General features: G+C 43.2%; 1 protein-coding gene across 3 annotated transcripts in view; it reads left to right on the forward strand.

Annotated features, from left to right (window-relative positions):
* Positions 1 to 17171: 17171 nt before the first annotated feature.
* The window catches only part of srek1 (splicing regulatory glutamine/lysine-rich protein 1), a 65920-nt gene continuing 63734 nt past the window's right edge, over positions 17172 to 19357 (forward strand). For 2 of the 3 annotated variants that reach the window (XM_078562740.1, XM_078562732.1), the window contains exon 1: positions 17184 to 17461. Coding sequence is in view for 1 of the 3 variants with exons in the window: in XM_078562732.1 (XP_078418858.1) it covers positions 17346 to 17461 (116 nt within the window). In the remaining 2 variants the exon portion in view is untranslated. Of the gene's footprint in view, positions 17462 to 19357 lie in introns of all 3 variants that reach the window. The other variant, XM_078562748.1, reaches the window with a different exon arrangement.

Here is a 19357-nt window from a genome sequence, read left to right on the forward strand (position 1 = left end):
GATCTAGTGAGGTTACAGAATTTAAAGGAGTCTGTAGGGATACAACCTTAGCCATGCATGATGTGGATCTATTCCCATAAAACAACATCTTTATTGTTTAAGCCCAGAGAAGCTTGAGTGAAAGCAGAAATTCAATATATGTTGGAAAATCACCTAACTAAACCTAGTCAACCAAATTCTGCATAGATTACAGAAAGGCTAATGCAGTAACAAAAACTGACTCCTACCCAATCCCTTGTTTAGAAGATTGTATTGACAGGGTTGACAATGCCACGCTCCTTACTAAGATAGATTTAGTGAAAGGATACCTGCAAGTATCTTTAACATTGCGAGCTAAAGAGATATCCGCTTTTGTCACGCCAAATGGGTTATACCAATGCTGAGTGATGCCATTCAGGTGAAAAAATGTTGCAGCCACTTTCCGAAGATTAATGAATCAAGTTATAACCAGTATTCCTAAGTGTGTGGTTTACTTGGACGATGTATTGATTTATAGCAACACTTGGAAAGATCATTTAAATCAATTGGAAGCCCTATTTCAATAATTAAAGTCAGCAGATCTCATAATAAACCTTGCCAAGAGTGAGTTTGTGAAAACGTGAGTAACTTACTGAGGGCATATTGTAGGACAAGTGTTGCCAAGAATGCTGACAGTACAGGCTTTGGTGGGATTCCCAGGCTTTAAAACTAAACGAGAAATCATGAGATTTTTCAGGAAGTGCAGCTTCTATCATATGTTTGTGCCAAACTTCAGCATAATAGCTGTTCCACTAACAGCTTTATTGCAAAAGAAGGCAAAGGTGGTATGGTCAAGAGAGTGCCAGACAGCTTTTGAGAAGATGTAGGCATTTCTAATGAACCAGTGTTAGCTGCCCCTAACTTCACTAAATCCTTCAAAGTGGCAATCGATGCCAGTGACTTTGGTGGTGGGAGCGGTCTTATTGCAAGATGATGAATTGGGCATAGAGAAGTCAGCGGGGTACTTTTTTTTTTAAATTAAATAAATTGGCATCAAAAGAGATACTCTACAGTAGAAAAGGATACCTTGAGATTGTTACTGGCTCTTGAACATTTTGAGGTATATGCTGTCATGGCTGTAAAGAAACACTAATATACTGACCATAATCCCTTGGCCTTTGTGGAAACGTTTAAGACTCAGAATACCAGACTGTTCTGATGGAGCTTGCTAATACAGCTGTATAACTTAAAGATTGTCCATATTGCTGGGGAGGATGAGATAAATTCTGAAGCATTATCAAGAATGTAATTTTTGTTAGAATTATATGGAAATCAAGAAGATCAGAGAAAGCTGTATAGGTTCTATATAAGGAATGAATGAGTGAGTGCACGTTTAAATTTTTAAAAAATGTTGTATATGTTTTTCCTGCACACTTTGTAATGAAAAACATTTGGAAATGGCATTTCATTTCCTACGGTTGGATGCATGTTAGGAATCCATATCTCCAACAACTTTATGCTTTTTTAAAAAAAACTGGAAGAACATTGAATTATTTGGACACTCTCCTGAGTTTTTTTTAAAAGCTTACAAGTTTACTATGGTCTGTGTGCAAGCTGCTTTTTCCTAGAAATCCCATGATTTCAACTAAATGACCTGCAAGACACCTGCGGAGATGAGAGTAATTTTGTTTACTTAAGTTCAAATAATAAACTTCTGATGCCAGACCGTGGGCATCTGCTGATTGGCTGAGAAACACCTGGCCTGAGAAGTTCTGTCTGAACTTTTTTTTTTGAACTGTGTGTGTCTTGGGAGTGAACTGTGAAGGAAAATTGCTCCCCTCTCTCTCCCTGTATTGCCTGCAGGCAGAGTGGGTATTCACCTTCAGCCAGAAAATCCACATCTCAGTATAACTTGGTACTTGAAAGCCCGTGAGGCTACGACAAGCGAGAGTTAACAAAGACAGTGTTTCACCAAAGATCCTTTGGAAAGGACTTCCAGACGACTGAAGTGACCAGCGCTCTGTCTTCACATGCAGAAGCACCAAATTGACATTGTCAAGTCCTTTTTGAACTTTATCCTTTCTCATAAAGTGTTCCCTTATGTCAAACCCTTCAGAAACCTTATTTGTGTTTGTGTGTGTGTGTGTGTTGGGGTTTTAAAAGGGGTAAATTGTATGTTACCCAGTTTCGCAACTTGTTTGCGAAAAATGAGTTTTGTTTCATAATAAATCAATTATTCTGAGTTTATTGGAAAAAGCCTGGTTAAAGTCTCTTTTTCATTCTGGGTCTAGCAGTAATGAAGGTAAACAATTGGCCATTTTGGTGAGTGAATTAAACATTTAGACTTACTTTGCAATCTGTGGAGTAGTGGGGCTAGAGAAACTGCACATTCCTCCCATCCTGGTTGTAACAAGATGTATAAAATTCTTAGCTTGACATGGTAGATGCTGAGAGGATGTCTCTTCTGTCTGGAGGGTCTAGAACTTGAGGTGATAGTCTCAGGAAAAGAGGACAGCAATTTATGAATTGGATGAGGAGAAATGTCTTCATCCAAGGGTTGTGAATCTTTGGAATTTGCTACTTCAGAGGGCTGTGAATGCTTGGTCATTGAGCATGTGTAAAATTAAGATGGATGAATTTTTAGTGCACCAGGTGGATTGGGGGATAAGGAAGTAGAGCATCAAGGTTAAGTTAATGTTGATGATTAGCCATGTTCTTAATGAATGGCAGAGGAGGCTTAAAGAGCTGTATAGCCCACTCTTGCTCCTATTTGCTATGGGCGGAATCTTCCATTCTGAAGTCTAAATTTGGTGGTGGGAGCAGAAGTCAGAGTGTCTGTACGGGGAGGGGGTGCGGGATGGCTGACCATGTGCTGGTCAGCTCATTACTTATGCATCTGTGCTGAGCAAAACGAATCTCATGGTAGGGGCGGGCAGGAAATCACCATCCCACCATTACCTCATGGGTTTGGAGGTCAGGGCACCATATTTAAAGGACACCCAGGCAGTCTCCCTTCTTCCCCTCTCCCCCCGCACCTCCCTTAGCCTGCCTCCCAAGTACAGCCTCCATTCCATCCTTCCATCCTAACCACCCACCTTCCAGCCTTTGCGCAGCTTGTGCTACTAGATCCGATATCAGTCAAGTTGTGAGCGTTTTCCAAGAATGCAAAAGCATAATCTACTCAACTTCTTCCACGACTTTGAAGTAAGTTTGCCAAGTGCGCGGCACTTATGTGGGTTGTAAAAGTGAACATTCAAATTTCTTGCTGGAGGTGAACTTAATTTGGTGGGGGAGCTTAATTCTGGAGGGTGGCCTTTTAATGGGCATGCATGAGATACTAATGCATGCAAATGAGGTTCTTGACATTGTTCATCAGGAAGCTCGAACCACCTTTAACTCGCCTTTAAAGTCCCGAGAACAGAATTCCAAAAGTTCATCCCAATGTCAGGAAACTGTTTTTTGGCCTCCTGCCAAATTAAGTTCCCCTGCCTGCCATGCTTCTCACTGCTGGCGGGACTGGAAGATTCCGCCCTATGTTTCTTATGACTGGTGGACAGTCAATATGATTCCTATGTTTAAAAAGGAAGATAGATCAAGTCCAGGGGAAGATAGACCAATGAACTTAATGTCAGTGGTAGGAAAGATAATGTAATCTTCACTCAAACATTTAAAAGAAGAACATCTAGAAACTGAAAATATAATGGCACATATTTTAAAAGGATAGATCATACTTGACCAACCTGATTGTATTTTATGGAAGAAGTAACAGAGAGGGTTGATGAGGGTAATGCAGTGGGGTAATGTAGGAACATTCTTGGATTTTCAAAACACTTTCGATAAGGGAGACTCATAGCTGGCTTGCGACTAAGGTTGGAACATGTGAAGTGGAGACAAGTAGCAGAATGGGTGGTAAACTAGCTACAAAACAGAAAGCATTCAGGGTTTAATGGTAGTTCACTAAATAACAAGATGTGGGATGTTGTGTTCTGCAAGGATTGGTGCTCGGACCGCTTCTCAATTTACATAAACAATTTGAACTCTGAAATCTGATTTCAAAGTTTGTGGATGATACCAATTTGGCGAGGTGTAGTTAACACAGAGAAGGAACATTAATAAACTTGAAGAATGGGTTTGTAATTGGCAAATGAATATCAGTACAGATAGAAGTGTATATTTTAGTAGGAAAAATAATAGTGTCTTAATAGGATTGAGCAGAGGGATTTTGTTTTATATGACGGGTAATTTCGACTTGAAACATTAACTATTTCTCTCCAGAGATGCTGCCTGACCTGAGTTTTTCCAGCGCTTTTTGTTTATATTTCAGATTTCCAGCATCTGCAGTATTTTGCTTTTGTATTAGGTACTTTTAAAATTTATTTCGTGGGATGTGAGCATCGCTGGCAAGGCAAGCGTTTGTTGCCCCTTCCAAATTGTCCTTGAGAAGGTGGTGGTGAATCACTGGGGTCCATCTTTTTTTTTCTTTACTCTCTCATGGGATGTGGGCATCGCTGACGAGGCCAGCATTTGTTGCCCATCCCTAATTGAACTGAGTGGCTTGCTAGCCTATTTCAGAGGGCAGTGAAGAGTCAACCACAATTCTGTTCGTCTGGAGTCGCATGCAGGTCAGACCAGGTAAGGATGACAGATTTCCTTCCCTAAAGGACATTAGTGAACCAGATGGGTTTTTACAATAATCAATGATCGTTCTCATGGTCACCATTACTGAGACTAACTTTACATTCCAGATTTATTAATTGAATTTAAATTCCACCAGCTGCCAAGGTAGGATTTGAGCCCATGTCCCCAGAGCATTAGCCTGGGTCTCTGGATTACCAGTCCATTACACCACCATTTCCCCTCTGGTGTAGGTACACCCACAGGAAGGGAGTTCACAATTTTGACCCAGCAACAGTGAATGAATGGCAATATAGTTCCAAGTCAGGATGGGTATGGCTTGTACGGGAACTTCAGGTGATGGTATTCTCATGTGTCTGCTGCCTTTGTCCTTGAAAGTAGTAGAGGTCATGGGTTTGGAACATGCTGTCGAAGGAGCCATAGCAACGTGTGGCAGTGCATCTTGTAGATGATACATACTGCTGCCACTATGTGGTGGATGGGGTGCTGATCAAGTGGGCTGCTTTATCTTGGATTGTGTTGAGCTTCTTTGGTGTCATGGAGCTACGATCAACAAGGCAAGTGGAGAGTATTACATTCTACTCTTGACTTGTGCATTTGAGGTGGTAGACAGGCTTTGGGGAGTCAGAAGGTTTGTTAACTCGCTGCAGAATTCCAGCCTCTGACGTGCTCTTGTAGCCATGGTATTTATATTATTAGTCCAGTTAAGTTTCTGGTTAATGTAACCAACAGGGTTTGATAGTGGGTGTTCAGTGATGGTAATGCCGTTGAACATCAACGGGAGATAATTAGATTCTCTCTTGTTGGACATGATCATTGCCTGTCACTTAATGTGGCGCAATGTTACTTGCCATTTATCAACCCAAGCTGAATGTTTCCAGGTCTTGCTACATGTGGCTATGGACTGCTTCAGTACCTGAGGAGTCGCAAATGGTGCTGAGCATTGTGCAATCATCAGCGAACATCCTCACTTCTGACCTTATGATGGAGGGAAGGTCATTGATGAAGCAGCTGAAGATGGTTGGGGCTAGGACACTACCCTGAGGAACTCCAGCAACAATGTCCTGGAACTGAGATGATTGGCCTCCAACAATGACATACAAGTAACTGCATATAACTTAAATATGTTATTTTTAAATTTGTTTTTATTATTTTTAAACTATTTTGTTATTTTTAAATTAATATCATTTACTGGAAATTCATTCATTGTGTTTATATATGCTTAGTAGATTTTCATCAGATGTTTATGTACTGTAGTTAATTTGCTTGCCTTGATTAATATGTTCCCTGTTTGTTCAGTTGCAGTTTTATGAATGAATTTTGAGCAATTTAGGTGTATGTAACAGAAATGTCCAAGTCTGACAGACAAAATGCACATAAATTGCAAGATGTGCAAATACATGTCGGTTCATGGGTGAGTTGAAAAATAACCTGTTTTTTCTTGTAATATATAATATGTCAAAGTTAATGATTTTCAGTGATTTAATAAGTGAATCTGTGATTGTGGAGTTGTTTCCCTAACTATTCTTTACTTCTAATCTGATTTTTAAAAGCACCTGGATTATGAAGGAATGTGGCAAGAAAACATTCCAATTGGAGGTAAATTGCAGATACTACAAGTAGTATTTTTTTTATTATTCTTTCATATAGCTGATAAAGAGGGAAAGGATAGAATATGAATGTAAACTAGCCAGGAATATAAAAACAGATTGTCAGTACATGTACAAGTATATAAAAAGAGAGAGAGTAGCTGAAGTAAACATTGGTCCCTTAGAAGCAGAGACAGGAGGAATTATCAAGGGGAAATGAGGAAATGGCAGAACTATTGAACAAATGTTTTGTGTCCATCTTCACAGTAGAAGACACAAGTTACGTATCAGAAATAGAGGGTAACCTAGGGGCTAATGGTTGTCTTATGAGGAAAGGTTGAGCAGGTTGGGCCTATATTCATTGGAGTTTAGAAGAATGAGAAGCAATCTTATTGAAATAAAGAAGATTCTGAGGGAGCTTGATAGGATAGCTGCTGAGAGGATTTCCTCTCATGGGGGAACCTAGAACTAGGGGACACAGTTTGAAAATAAGGGGTTTCCCATTTAAGACTGAGAAGGAATTTACTCTTTCAGAGGGTTGTTAGTCTTTGGAATTCTCTTCCACAGGCAGCAGTGAAAGCTGGGTTATTCAAGGCTGAATTGGACAGATTTTTCATTAACAAGGGTGTCAAGGGTTAAGGGGACAGGCAGGAAAGTGGTGTAACGGCCACAATTAAGGTCATTTATATCAGCAGAGAAGAAGTACTGGAGAAACTCAAGGGACGAAAATCTGACAAATCCCCGGGACCAGGTGGTCTGCATCTGAGGGTTCTAAAAGAGATAGCTGCAGAGATACTTGATGTTCTGGCTATGATTTTCCAAAATTCCCTAGATTCTGGAACAGACCTAGCAGATTGGAAGTTGACAAATGTTACACCACTTTTCAAGAAAGGAGGGAGAGAGATAACACTGAATTACAGGCCAGTTAGCCTAACATCAGTTGGGGAAAATGCTGGAATCTGTTATTAAGGAAGCCTTAACAATGCATTTAGAAAAGCATAGTACGATTCGAATAAGTCAACATGGTATTACAAGAGAGAAATCCTGTTTGACAGATTTATTAGAATGTTTTGAAGATGTAACTATTAGGATAGCTAAAGGGGAACAAGTCTTGTTTGGAACTTGGATTTCCAAAAGGCATTCGATAAGGTGCCACCCAAAAAGCTAATACGAGATAAGGGCTCATGGATTTGGGGGTAATATATTAATATAGCTAGAGAATTGGTTAGTGGACAGGAAGCAAAGAGCAGGGATAAATGGAGGCATTTTCAAGTGGCTGGCTTGACTAGTGAAGTTCTGCAAGGATCAGTGCAGGGATCTCAACTATTTGCGATCTATATTAATGACTTAGATGAAGAGACAGAGAGTAATGTAGCTAAGCTTGCTGACGATACAAAACTAGGTGGCAATGCAAGTTTTGAGGATGGCAAAAAGAGGCTGCAAAGAGCAGCCTCTGAGATAATGAGATCACCTCATCTAGACTGGTTAAGTGAGTGGGCAACAGGATGGAGTATAATGTGAGAGAGTGTGAGGGTATTCATTTTAGTTCTAAGAATAGAAAAGCAGAATATTTTTAAAAGGCATGAAACTTATAAATGTTGATGCTCAGGGAGACTTTGCTGTACTTGCACAAGTTAGCATGCAGATACACCCTGCAATTAAGAAAGCAATTAGCACATTGGCCTTTACTGCAAGGGATTTAGAATACAAGAATAAAGAAATCTTGCTACAATTGTTTTGGGACTTTGGTGACACTACACCTACAGTTTTGGTCTCCATGTTTAAGGAAACATATACTTGCATTGGAGGCAGTACAGCAAAAGTTCACTAGATTGAGCCCTGGGATGAGAGGGCTGAGTAAATTAGGTCTATATTTTCTGGCATTTAGAAGAATGAGAGGTGATCTCATTGAAACATTCAAGATTACAAAGGGGCTTGACAGGGTAGATACTGAGAATTGTTTCCCCTGTCTGGCGAATCTAGAACAAGGGGGCGCAGTTTCAGAATAAGGGGCCGATCATTTAGGACTGAGATCTTCACTCAAAGAGTTGTGAATCTTTGGAATTCTCTACTCGAGAGCTGTGGATGCACCATCATTGAATACATTGAAGTATAAGATAGACAGCTTTTTGGTCTCTCAAGGAATCAAGAGACATGCGAAGGGGGTGAGAAAGTGGAGTTGAAGCCCAAGATCAGCCATGACAATTTTTAATGATGAAGCACTCTCCCATGGACCTTGTGATCTACTCCTCCTCCTATTCTTACTTTCTGATGCAGTGGCTCTGGCCACAATCTTCCCGTCCTTCTGGGATATCAGGGTCATGCCAGAAGACTGGAAGATTTCAAATTTTGCTCCTTATTTGAAAAAAATGAGAGAGGAATAAACCCGGCAACTACAGGCCAGTCAGCCTGAGATGGGAAAACTTTGAGAGAATAATCCGAAACGAAATTAATTGGAATTTGGAAAAGTAAGGACTAATAAATGAATGCTGTCGCAGATTTATTATAGGCAATACATGTTTAATTAATTTCATTGAACTCTTTGGTGTAATGAAGTGGGTTGATGTTGTGATTACAGACTTTCAAAAGGTGTCTCACAAAGCACCACATAATATGCTTATCAATAAAATTAAAACACGTGGGATTAAAGGGAAAATGATATCTTAGATACAAAATTGGCTTGGAGACAAAGCAGAGAGTAATAGTGAAAAGTTTTTCAGACTGGGGAGTGGCAAGGTCTTGATGGGTTGAATGGCCGTCTCCTGTATTGTGATCACTCTATGCAGTGGTGGATCCTCGGGATTGATATTCGGATCACTCTCTTTTTATTAAATTAATGACTTGGACTTATTTACATCCAGGACATAATTTCAAAATTTGCAGGTGAAACTTTCAAATATAGTGAACAAGAAAATGATACAAACATACAAACAAGGAGCAGGAGTAGGCCATTCAGCCCCTCCGCCATTTAATAAGATCATGGCTGACCTGATAGTAACAGGCTTCAGGAAGTTGGACAGAATGGTGAAATGGGCAAACACACAGCAGCTACAACTTAATGTGGAGGAGTGGGTAGTGACACGTTATGTCCCGAATTTTCACTCCCAGATTAGGTGTGCAGAGATGTGACATTTCCTGGCTCCACTAACCCGACACAGAAAAAGAGGCCCTGAATTTGAAATTTATGTTCTGGTATGGGGGGGAGGGCTGACTAGAAGTCGGGCCTGCTGCCCCCGAATGAATGCAGAGGTTGTTGGGTGTGGAGGTAGGCTGGGTGGAAGGCCTGCCTCTGTGCTCTGGCACTTTGTTGAATTTATTTTTAAAATGAACAAAACAAAAAAACAGCATCCATTTCTCACAGCCCCTCACCCACCCTGAGCCCCATCCATTCCAACCTTTGCCACCTCATGCCCATCTAACCACCCCCATAGCCCTTCATTCTCTCCACCCACATCCCTCATATCCACATGCTCCTGTACCAACCCACTATGGCCCCACATACCTCCTATGCCAGCCCAAGACCCCATTCACCCCCATGGGCCTTTATAATCTAACTTAGTGCCAATTCATGCCCCTTACACTTTGCCCTTACCCCCTCCATGCATTCACCATGGACAAACCTCAGGAGCCACGCTGACGTAAAATAAGGATGTGGCTATTAATTACGTCATTGTTCAAGAAAAAAACTCATTAAAAAACCATTCAATACATTGAAATCCGTTCATCTAATCTCTTAAGAAAAAAAAATTCTATTCTATAACACTTGGAGCTGTCAATAAAACTGCTCATTTAACGGGCACCCCACTGCGATAATGTTAGGTTGTAAAATCAGTCATGCAGCACAAATTCTATAATGATAGCCCTCAGGCTTATGTCAACAGACAGAATGAAATATCAAGCACTGATTTTTTTTTTAAATTCCACACTTTAAATTTAAAACCCAGCAGAGATAAATCCCTTGACAGCTTGGATAGTTCTTTGACAGTTGGACAGTTCCAATAAACCTATGTACATTTTACACACAATCATGTCTACTTTTAACAATCCCAGGGGGCACCGTACCTCTCCCAAAGGGTGCCTAGCTTTTCCTAAAGGGCACTTGACCTGCTTCAAACGTGTCCCATGAACCGTGAACCAGGAATGCACTACTTAGAACACACCTCCACACCACCTTTCCAACCACCTCCTCCCTTCGCCGCTCCCCCCCCCCCCTCCCAACGAAATGGTGAAAGCCAGTTTGGGAGTGGGGCTTCAGATTCAGGCCTCTGTTGAATTTTCGCAAAAATGGAGAGCCTCTGCGTGGAAATTCAAGCCTTTGTTACGAAGAACGAGGTAAGGCAATGTGAACTAAATGGTGCAATTTTAAAGGGGCTGCAGGCAGATAGAGACCTGGACACGCATGCACACAGATCTTTGGTGGAAGGACAGGTTGAGAAGGCTGTTTTTAAAAAAAAAGAGAGATTCTTGACTTTATTAATAGAGGAACAGAGTACAACAGCAAGAAAGTTATGTTAAACGTTTGTAAAACACTGGGTAAAACACTCAGCTTAGGATACTCTGCCCCATTCTGGGCAACACACTTAAAGAAGAATGCCAGGCCTTGCAGAAAGTGCAGAAGAAATTTATTAGAATGGGACCAGGGAAGAGGAAATTGCAATATGTGCAGAGACTAGTGTACTAGGATTGCTCCCCTTCGAGCAGAGATGGTTAAGAGCAGGTGTTCAAAACCCTGAACGGTTTGATTGAGTAAATAAGGAGAAACTGTTTCCAGTGGCAGAACGGTCAGTGAAGTGACCAGAGGGCACAAATTTAAGGCGATTGGTGAAAGTAGATTCTTTAATAACTCTCAAAAGTGAATTAGATAAATAATTGAAGAGAGAAATTTTACAAGGTTATAGGGAGAGTGGGATGAACTGGATAGCATGACCAAAGAGCCACACAGGCACGATGGGCCAAATGGCGGCCTCCTCTTCTGCATCACTCAATGTTTTATGATTAAAGGCACTATAAAGATGCCAGTGGTTTTTGAGATAGGCACTTCTAGCTGAAGTGCTTCTATTGATTTGGTAGCTCCATTTTCTAATGTTTTTAGGAACAATTGAGATTGTTGACAGTCAACCAGTTCCCTCAAAACAAAACCCTCTGATATTCCCGAAGGAGATAGACGGGATCTAGGTTCCATTCTACATCTCCAGTGTATGAAGGAATCTTAGCTATCTACATCATAACGTATATGTTATTTAACATTTTATATTACATCAAAAATACCTTAATTTTTTTAATACATCAATGCAATTTTTAAATTTGCACTTTCCAGCTCCTATCTGGAGATCTCACTCTCGTTTGGTGGAATTATGCCCTTTTCCAAATTTGGAAGTTTGTAAGTTTGGAGTTATGTTAACCATAATTTTTCTGTGTATACAACTGATCATGGGAATCTGACTGAACCCAGTAGTTGTTACCTCTATTTTCGGCAAGCACACAGCTGTTGTTTTTGCTTTCCTTCAAACACGTTCAACAAGGGAATAGCTAGGTAAACACTAAAGGTTGTTAGTGGTATTGTTCCATTTATTGCATTCAATCATTTGCTCAAAATGTAAAAGTTACTATCTTCTGAAGCACTAGAATAACACTGTGAGTTCTGGATATTCTGCGGGTCTTGAGATTTTGGTTGCACAAACAACACAAAAACTTTAATTCATTCTCGCAAACTTTGCAGCTAAATAAGTGTCATGAACTGCTAGCTATGGCCCAGTTAGTAGCATGCTCGCTTTGGAGTCAAGATTGTGGGTTTGAGTCCCACTCCAGGACTCGAACATAAAATCCAGGCTGGAATTCCAGTGCAGTACTGAGAGTGTACTGCACTATCACAGGGGCTATCTTTTTGAATGAGACATTAAACGGAAGCTCTGTCTCCAGCACCCTGTCCCCCACCCCAAGCTGGACATCAAAGATTTGAAGAGCAGAGGAGTTAGTCTGGTATCCTGGCCAATGTTTGTTCCTCAAACAGCACATTGCTGTTTGAGAGTTTATGTACACAAAAGAGCTGCTGTGTTTCCTATAACAATGAATAGACTTCAAAATTACTTCATTGGATGTAAAGCTTTGGCATGTCCTGTGGTTGTGAAAAGCACTGTGTAAATGTAAGTTTTTGTTCTAAACGTCTTTAAAAAATAAACTAGTTAAAAATATTTGTTGTTGAAAGCAACTTTTTATATAACGCTTTTAACAAAATGTCCCAAGGCACTTCACAGGAGCATTAAAAAACAGAATATGATACCCAGGCCACATGAGATATTCGGTCGGATGACCAAAAGCTTGGTCAGAGGTAGGTTTTAAGGAGTGTTGTGAGGAGATCTGACACTGCTGCCCAAAACTCCAGGTGCTGTGGGAGGACTATAACTCCCGGCATGCCTGGGGCTCCAGCGCAAGCACAGAACGCGGCAGGAATACAGGACCTGCACGCTCAATTTCAGGTTCCCTTTGATGGTTGGGGATTTGGCACAAAAAGTTTGCTCACTTGACCCAGTGTGCGGCACAAAACAATGACCACACAACCTATGTATGGGACGAAAGTGAGCACACGTGATAGTCCGGAGCTGAAAAGGTAGCAGGTGAAGTGCTGTCATTAGCTCACTGCAACTGGGGCTTAGAGAAGCCCATGGGGAGCTTGAGCTTAGAGAAGCCCAGAAGCAGTTGTCAGCTCAGTGAAGCTGGGGCAAAGAGAGAGCCTGTGGTGAGCAGTGGTCATCTGGGATTGTGCAGGTGGTTAGCTGCTGGGGTACAAGGTGGTCAGCCCAGTGGGACACAGCTTTAGATGAAGTGATTTGAGTGGCTGCGAGGTGAGCAGTTGTAGACGCAGTCTGAGCTGGAATCCAGTTGCTTGACAACTCTTAGTAGGCAGAAGAAGCAAGAGGGCTTCCAGGCTGAGTTGGAGCTGCTGTTGAGAGTAATCAGTGGTATATCCTCGGAAATTTCAGCTCCTTTCTTTCCTCGTGAGGAAGGGCGAGTTCCAAAGAATTTTTGTGACTCTCAGTGATCACTGACATCTGGATGGGTTGCTGAAAAAAATCATGGGATTTGTTTTGGTTGTGTCTGCCATTTGTGGTTTGAGTTTGACAAATGTTAATTTGACATGTTTACCTCATGTCAATTCTGGATGTTAGAGTAGAAGAGAAATAGTATTGACTGTTTGCTTTGTTGACTCTTGAATAGTAAAAAGTCTTCTGTTTGTTTGTGGTTTTATTCTCTTAGTAAATACCTTGGATTTCAAATTCCATCTACATTATAACAAAAGTTACTGATCCCTAACCAGATCGTAACATTATCTTAAAGGAGGAAAGTGAGGTAGAAGGACAAGTGTAGGGTGGGTCTTCCAGAGCTTAGGGCCTAGGCAACTGAAAGTACAGCCACCAGTGGTGAAGTAATTAAAACAGGGAATTCACAAGAGGCCAGAATTAAATGAGCACAGATATATTGGAGGGTTGTGTGGCTGGAAGAGATTAGAGAAATAGGGAGGGGCAAGGCCATGGATGGAATTGAAAATGTTAGAAAGGCTGTGAAGTTTAAAATCAAGATGTTGCTTGTCCGGGAGCCAATGTAAGTCAGTGAGCATAGGAGTGATCGGTGAATGGGATTTGATGCAAGTTAGGACACAGGCAGCAGAGGTTTTGGATGACCTCAAGTTTACAGAGGTTAAAATGTGGGAGCGGAGTGCGTTGGAATAGTCCAGTCTAGAGGCAACAAAGACAAGAATAAAGGTTTCACAGCAAATGAACTGAGGCAGGGGTGAAGTCATGAGACTAGTAATCCAGGGTACAGGGGTTCAAATCTCACTATGGCAGCTGATGGAATTTAAATTCAGTTAATAAAATCTGGAATTGAAAGCTCGTCTCAATAATGGTGACCATGAAACTATCATCGCTTGTCATAAAAAAAAAATCTGGTTCACTAATGTCCTTTAGGGAAGAAAATCTGCCATCCTACTCTAGCCTACATGTGATTCCAGACTTTCAGCACTGTGGTTGACTCTTAACTGCCTAGCAAGCTGCTCAGTCTAAGGGCAATTATGGATGGGTAACATACAGTGACCTTGCCAGTGACACCACATCCCATGACAGAATAAAAAGATGTAACAGAGGTGGAAATAGGTGTTCTTAGTGATGGCACAAATACGAGGTCGGAAGCTCTTCTTGGGAACAAATGCAACACTAAGGTTGTGAACAGACTGGCTAATCTCAGACTTTTGCCAGGGAAAAGGATGGAGTGAGTAGCAATGGAATGTAGTGTGGAGCGGGAACCAAAAAACATGGCTTCAGTTTCCCAATATTTAATTGGAGGAAATTTTTGCTCATCTAATAGTGGATGTCGGATAAGCAATGTGATGATAGCAAAAGTGGAGGGATTGAGAGGCAGTGGTGAGGTAGGGCTGAGTGTCATCAGCCTACATGTGGAAATGAACACTGTGCTTTATGATGTTGCTGAGGGGCAGCACGTAAATGAGAAATAGGAGGGGGTCAAGGATTAATCCTTGGGGTATATCAGAGGTAATGGTACAATAGCAGAAAGAGAAGTCATTGCAAGTGATGTGATTAGATGGGAAAGAATGGAACCAGGCAAGAGTAGTCCCACCTAACTGGACAACATTGGAGAGGCACTGGAGAAGGATGATGTGGTCAACTGTATCAAAGGCTGCAGTCAGATAGAGAAAAAAGAGGAGGAAAAGTTTACCTTTGTCAGTCACATAGGATGTCATTTGTACATTTGATAACCATTTTGGTACTGTGGCAGGGGCAAAAGCCCAATTGGAGCATGGAGTTCCAGGAAAGGTAGGTGTGGATTTGGGAGGTGACAACACATTTGAGGACTGGAGAGCAATGGGAGGCTGGAGATGAGGCGGTAGTTTGCAAAGACAGATGGGTCGAGGGTTGGTTTTTTTGAGGATAGGGCTCTGATGAGAAATTTAAAGGAGCTTAGAATCACCATTAGCAGAACATTGCATTAGCAAAACTACTGCAACATATTTTCCTCCTCATTAGACGATGGTCTGCACTTTGATGGTCAACTCCGTTCAGCATTACCCGGTGGGGCTCGGGAGCGCCGTTCTGCACTTTCTGCAGATGAAAGCAGTGGGCTAAGAAGGTGCAGGATTCGCTGGCTTCGGTTTTTTCTGAAAGGTTAACTCGGCTAGCCTGCTTTCAGTTTCTCCTCACTTTTTCCGATGCCACATATAACGTGCAAAACAAAAAGGTGGTGCTTGTAGTGAAATGAACCCACTCTATCAATCTCTGCTGGGGGTGTGTGAGAGAGAGAGAAGCGCGCTTGCACCAGTTTATGATCTGTGGAACTTGCGGCTGGGCTGAGGGGGTGGGGTTGGACTACTGTCATAAAAGCAAAGAACTGCAGATGCTGGAAATCCAAAACAAAAACAGAAACAGAAATGCCTGGAAAAACTCAGCAGGTCTGGCAGCATCGGCGGAGAAGTACACAGTTGACGTTTCGAGTCCTCATGACCCTTCAACAGAACTAAGTAAAAATAAGAAAGGGGTGAAATATAAGCTGGTTTGGGGGGTGTTGTTGGGACAAGAAGCCAGCAATAGGTGGAGATAACCAAAAGATGTCACAGACAAAAGGACAAAGAGGTGTTGAAGGTGGTGATATTATCTAAAGGAATGTGCTAATTAAGGGTAGAAAGCAGGACAAACAAGGTACAGATAGCCCTAGTGGGGGTGGGGTGAAGGAATACTAAAAAGGCTAAAAGGTAGAGATAAAACAATGGGTGGAAATACATTTAAAAATAATGGAAATAGGTGGGAAAAGAAAAATCTATATAAATTATTGGAAAAAACAAAAAGGAGAGGGAAGAAATGGAAAGGGGATGGGGATGGAGGAGAGAGTTCATGATCTAAAATTGTTGAACTCAATATTCAGTCCGGAAGGCTGTAAAGTGCTTAGTCGGAAGTTGAGGTGCTGTTCCTCCAGTTTGCGTTGAGCTTCACTGGAACAATGCAGCAAGCCAAGGACAGACATGTGGGCATGAGAGCAGGGTGGAATGTTGAAATGGCAAGCGACAGGGAGGTCTGGGTAATGCTTGCGGACAGACCGAAGGTGTTCTGCAAAGCGGTCACTCAGTCTGCGTTTGGTCTCTCCAATGTAGAGGAAACCACATTGGGAGCAACGAATGCAGTAGACTAAGTTGAGGAAAGTGCAAGTGAAATGCTGCTTCACTTGAAAGGAGTCTTTGGGCCCTTGGACGGTGAGGAGAGAGGAAGTGAAGGGGCAGGTGTTGCATCTTCTGCGGTTGCATGGGAAGGTGCCATGGGAGGGGGTTGAGGAGTAGGGGGTGATGGAGGAGTGGACCAGGGTGTCACGGAGGGAACGATCGCTACGGAATGCCGCCGGGGGGGCGCAAAGGGAAGATGTGTTTGGTGGTGGCATCATGCTGGAGTTGGCGGAAATGGCGGAGGATGATCCTTTGAATGTGGAGGCTGGTGGGGTGATAAGTGAGGACAAGGGGGACCCTATCATGTTTCTGGGAGGGAGGAGAAGGCATGAGGGCGGATGCGCGGGAGATGGGCCAGACACGGTTGACCACCGTAGGTGGAAAACCTCGGTTAAGGAAGAAGGAGGACATGTCAAAGGAACTGTTTTTGAAAGTGGCATCATCAGAACAGATGCGATGGAGGCGAAGGAACTGAGAGAATGGGATGGAGCCCTTACAGGAAGTGGGGTGTGAGGAGATGTAGTCGAGGTAGCTGTGGGAGTCGGGAGGCTTGTAATGGATATTGGTGGACAGTCTATCACCAGAAATTGAGACAGACCAGAGAGGTCAAGGAAGGGAAGGACTACTGTCAATCAGCGGCTGGGTTGAGGGGGGCGGGGTTGGACTACTGTCAATCACCAGCTGGGTTGAGGGAGCGGGGTTGGACTTCTGTCAATCACCAGCTGGGTTGAGGGGGCGGGGTTGGGCTACTGTCAATCACCGGCTGCGTTGCAAAGGCTGCTGGGAGACGGGCCTAGTGCGACGTTCGCGCAGCGGAGCGAGAGAGAAAGAAAGAAAAGCGATTAGATAGAGAAGGAACCGCTCGATCGCGTGTGAGAGAAAAAAAAAACAGACTGACTCCCACAGAAACCGAGCACAGCCTCCCTCGGGGACCCTCCATCATGTCCACCTCTGTGGTCCAGGTCACTAACATCTCCCCGGTGGCCAGTAGTGAGCAGCTGACCACTCTCTTCAGCTTCCTGGGAGAGATCGACGAGTTCCGCGTCTTCCCTTCCGAGTAAGTGAACGAGCTGCAGCCGGTAGGGCGAGGAGGGAGGGAGTTTGGGACGGACGGACTGGTCCGAGCGGCGGGCAATGAGCGCTCTCTCTCCCCCTCCCGCTCCCGGTCCCAGCGCTGCCGCCATTTTACGGCGAGCGTTGCGCAGCTTCTGCTGTTGGCGCCCAGCCCGCCCGGCAGCAGAGCCACAAGTCAGCCTAGGTCCGGCGGGCCTGGGTTTCCAGTACATGGGAGATCGCAAGGTTCGGCTTGTCCATCCCATCTCTGTCCCTCCCATCTCTGCCTCATCTCGCCCTCTTTCTCCAAGCTCCTGACCTTTACTAAAAATATAAAACCCTGGTGCCTCGCCGACTGAGTGCCAGTGATGCCCACTAGCACAGAAGGATATACCTGGGTCATCGTGTATTTTTCATGTTACCAAGAGTGATGGGGAACGTATGGGGTGAATTTCGCCCCTCTTCCAGGCGGAAACCAGGGCTGTGATTTGTGCCGCCTGTTTTACACCCTAAATTGTTTCGACATGCAAACGGAAACTTAGCGGTTTGTAAATCCGACGGCAGATCCCCTCGCCGGTGAAAATTCACCCCGCTGTGCAAATGGTGTTCTGTTTGGTCATGTCAAGTAAACCACTTTATTGATTTTAAAGTTGCCCACATTTCACTAGAGAACGTCGAATTAGAAGCGGGAGTGGGCCCATATACCTTCTCTAGCCTGTTCTGCCAGTCAATAAGATAATAACTGTATCTTCACTTTAACAGAGTTAAAATGAATCAATGAGATCACAAAATCTTGTACATGCAATCCAAGGTTTTGTAGTTACAAAGAACAAAGAAAAGTACAGCACAGGAACAGGCCCTTCAGCCCTCCAAGCCTGCGCCGATCATATTGCCCGGGGTCCGTATCCCTCTATTCCCATCCTATTCATATATTTGTCAAGCTGTCTCTTAAACACCACTATCGTACCTGCTTCCACCACTTCCTCTGGCAGCGAATTCCAGACACACACTCAGCGTAAAAAACTTGCCCCGCACATCTCCTCTATAGTTTTCTCCTCTCACCTTAAATCTATGTCCCCTAGTAATTGACTCTTCCACCCTGGGAAAAAGCTTCTGACTATCTACTCTGTCCATGCCACTCATAATTTTGTAAACTTCTATTAGTCGCCCCTCAATCTCCGTCGCTCTAGTGAGAACAATCCGAGTTTCTCCAAACTCTCCTCATAGCTAATAACCTCCAGACCAGGCAGCATCCTGGTAAACCTCCTCTGCACCTTCTCCAATGCCTCCATTTTCTTCTGGTAATGTGGCGACCAGAATTGCACGCAATATTCCAAGTGTGGCCTAACCAAGGTTCTATACAGCTGCAGCATGACTTCCCAGCTTTTATATGCAATACCCCTGCCAATGAAGGCAAACATGCCATATGCCTTCCTGACTACCTTATCCATCTGCGTTGCCACTTTCAGTGACCTTGGGCCATGCTATTTGGGCAATAACGGTGCTATCCTGATCATCAAGGATATGAGGTCCACCGAAACTCTGGATGCTGAACCATAGAATATGTAGTGCAGACTTGTAACGGGAAGCTTTATGCATTTCAGCCCAGGAAGCAGTCTATGCCCGCATACAGCAAGTCCTGGGCTGATTGGCATCAAGTAACTTGCCACCGAGGTGCCAGGCAGTGACCATTTCCAAAAGGAGGGATCCAGCTACTTACCCTTGTCCTTCAATGGCATTGCTGTTGAATCCCCCACCATCAACATCCTCTGACCAAAAACGAAATTGGACCAGCCACATAAATACTGTAGCTGCAAGAACAGGTGAGGGGTTGCATATAGTGCAGTGAGTAACTCATCTCCTGACTGCCCAAAGCCTAACCATCACTTATAAGCCACAA

The sequence above is a fragment of the Cetorhinus maximus genome, chromosome 2, assembly GCF_964194155.1.
Source record: "Cetorhinus maximus chromosome 2, sCetMax3.hap1.1, whole genome shotgun sequence".
Lineage (NCBI taxonomy): Eukaryota > Metazoa > Chordata > Chondrichthyes > Lamniformes > Cetorhinidae > Cetorhinus > Cetorhinus maximus.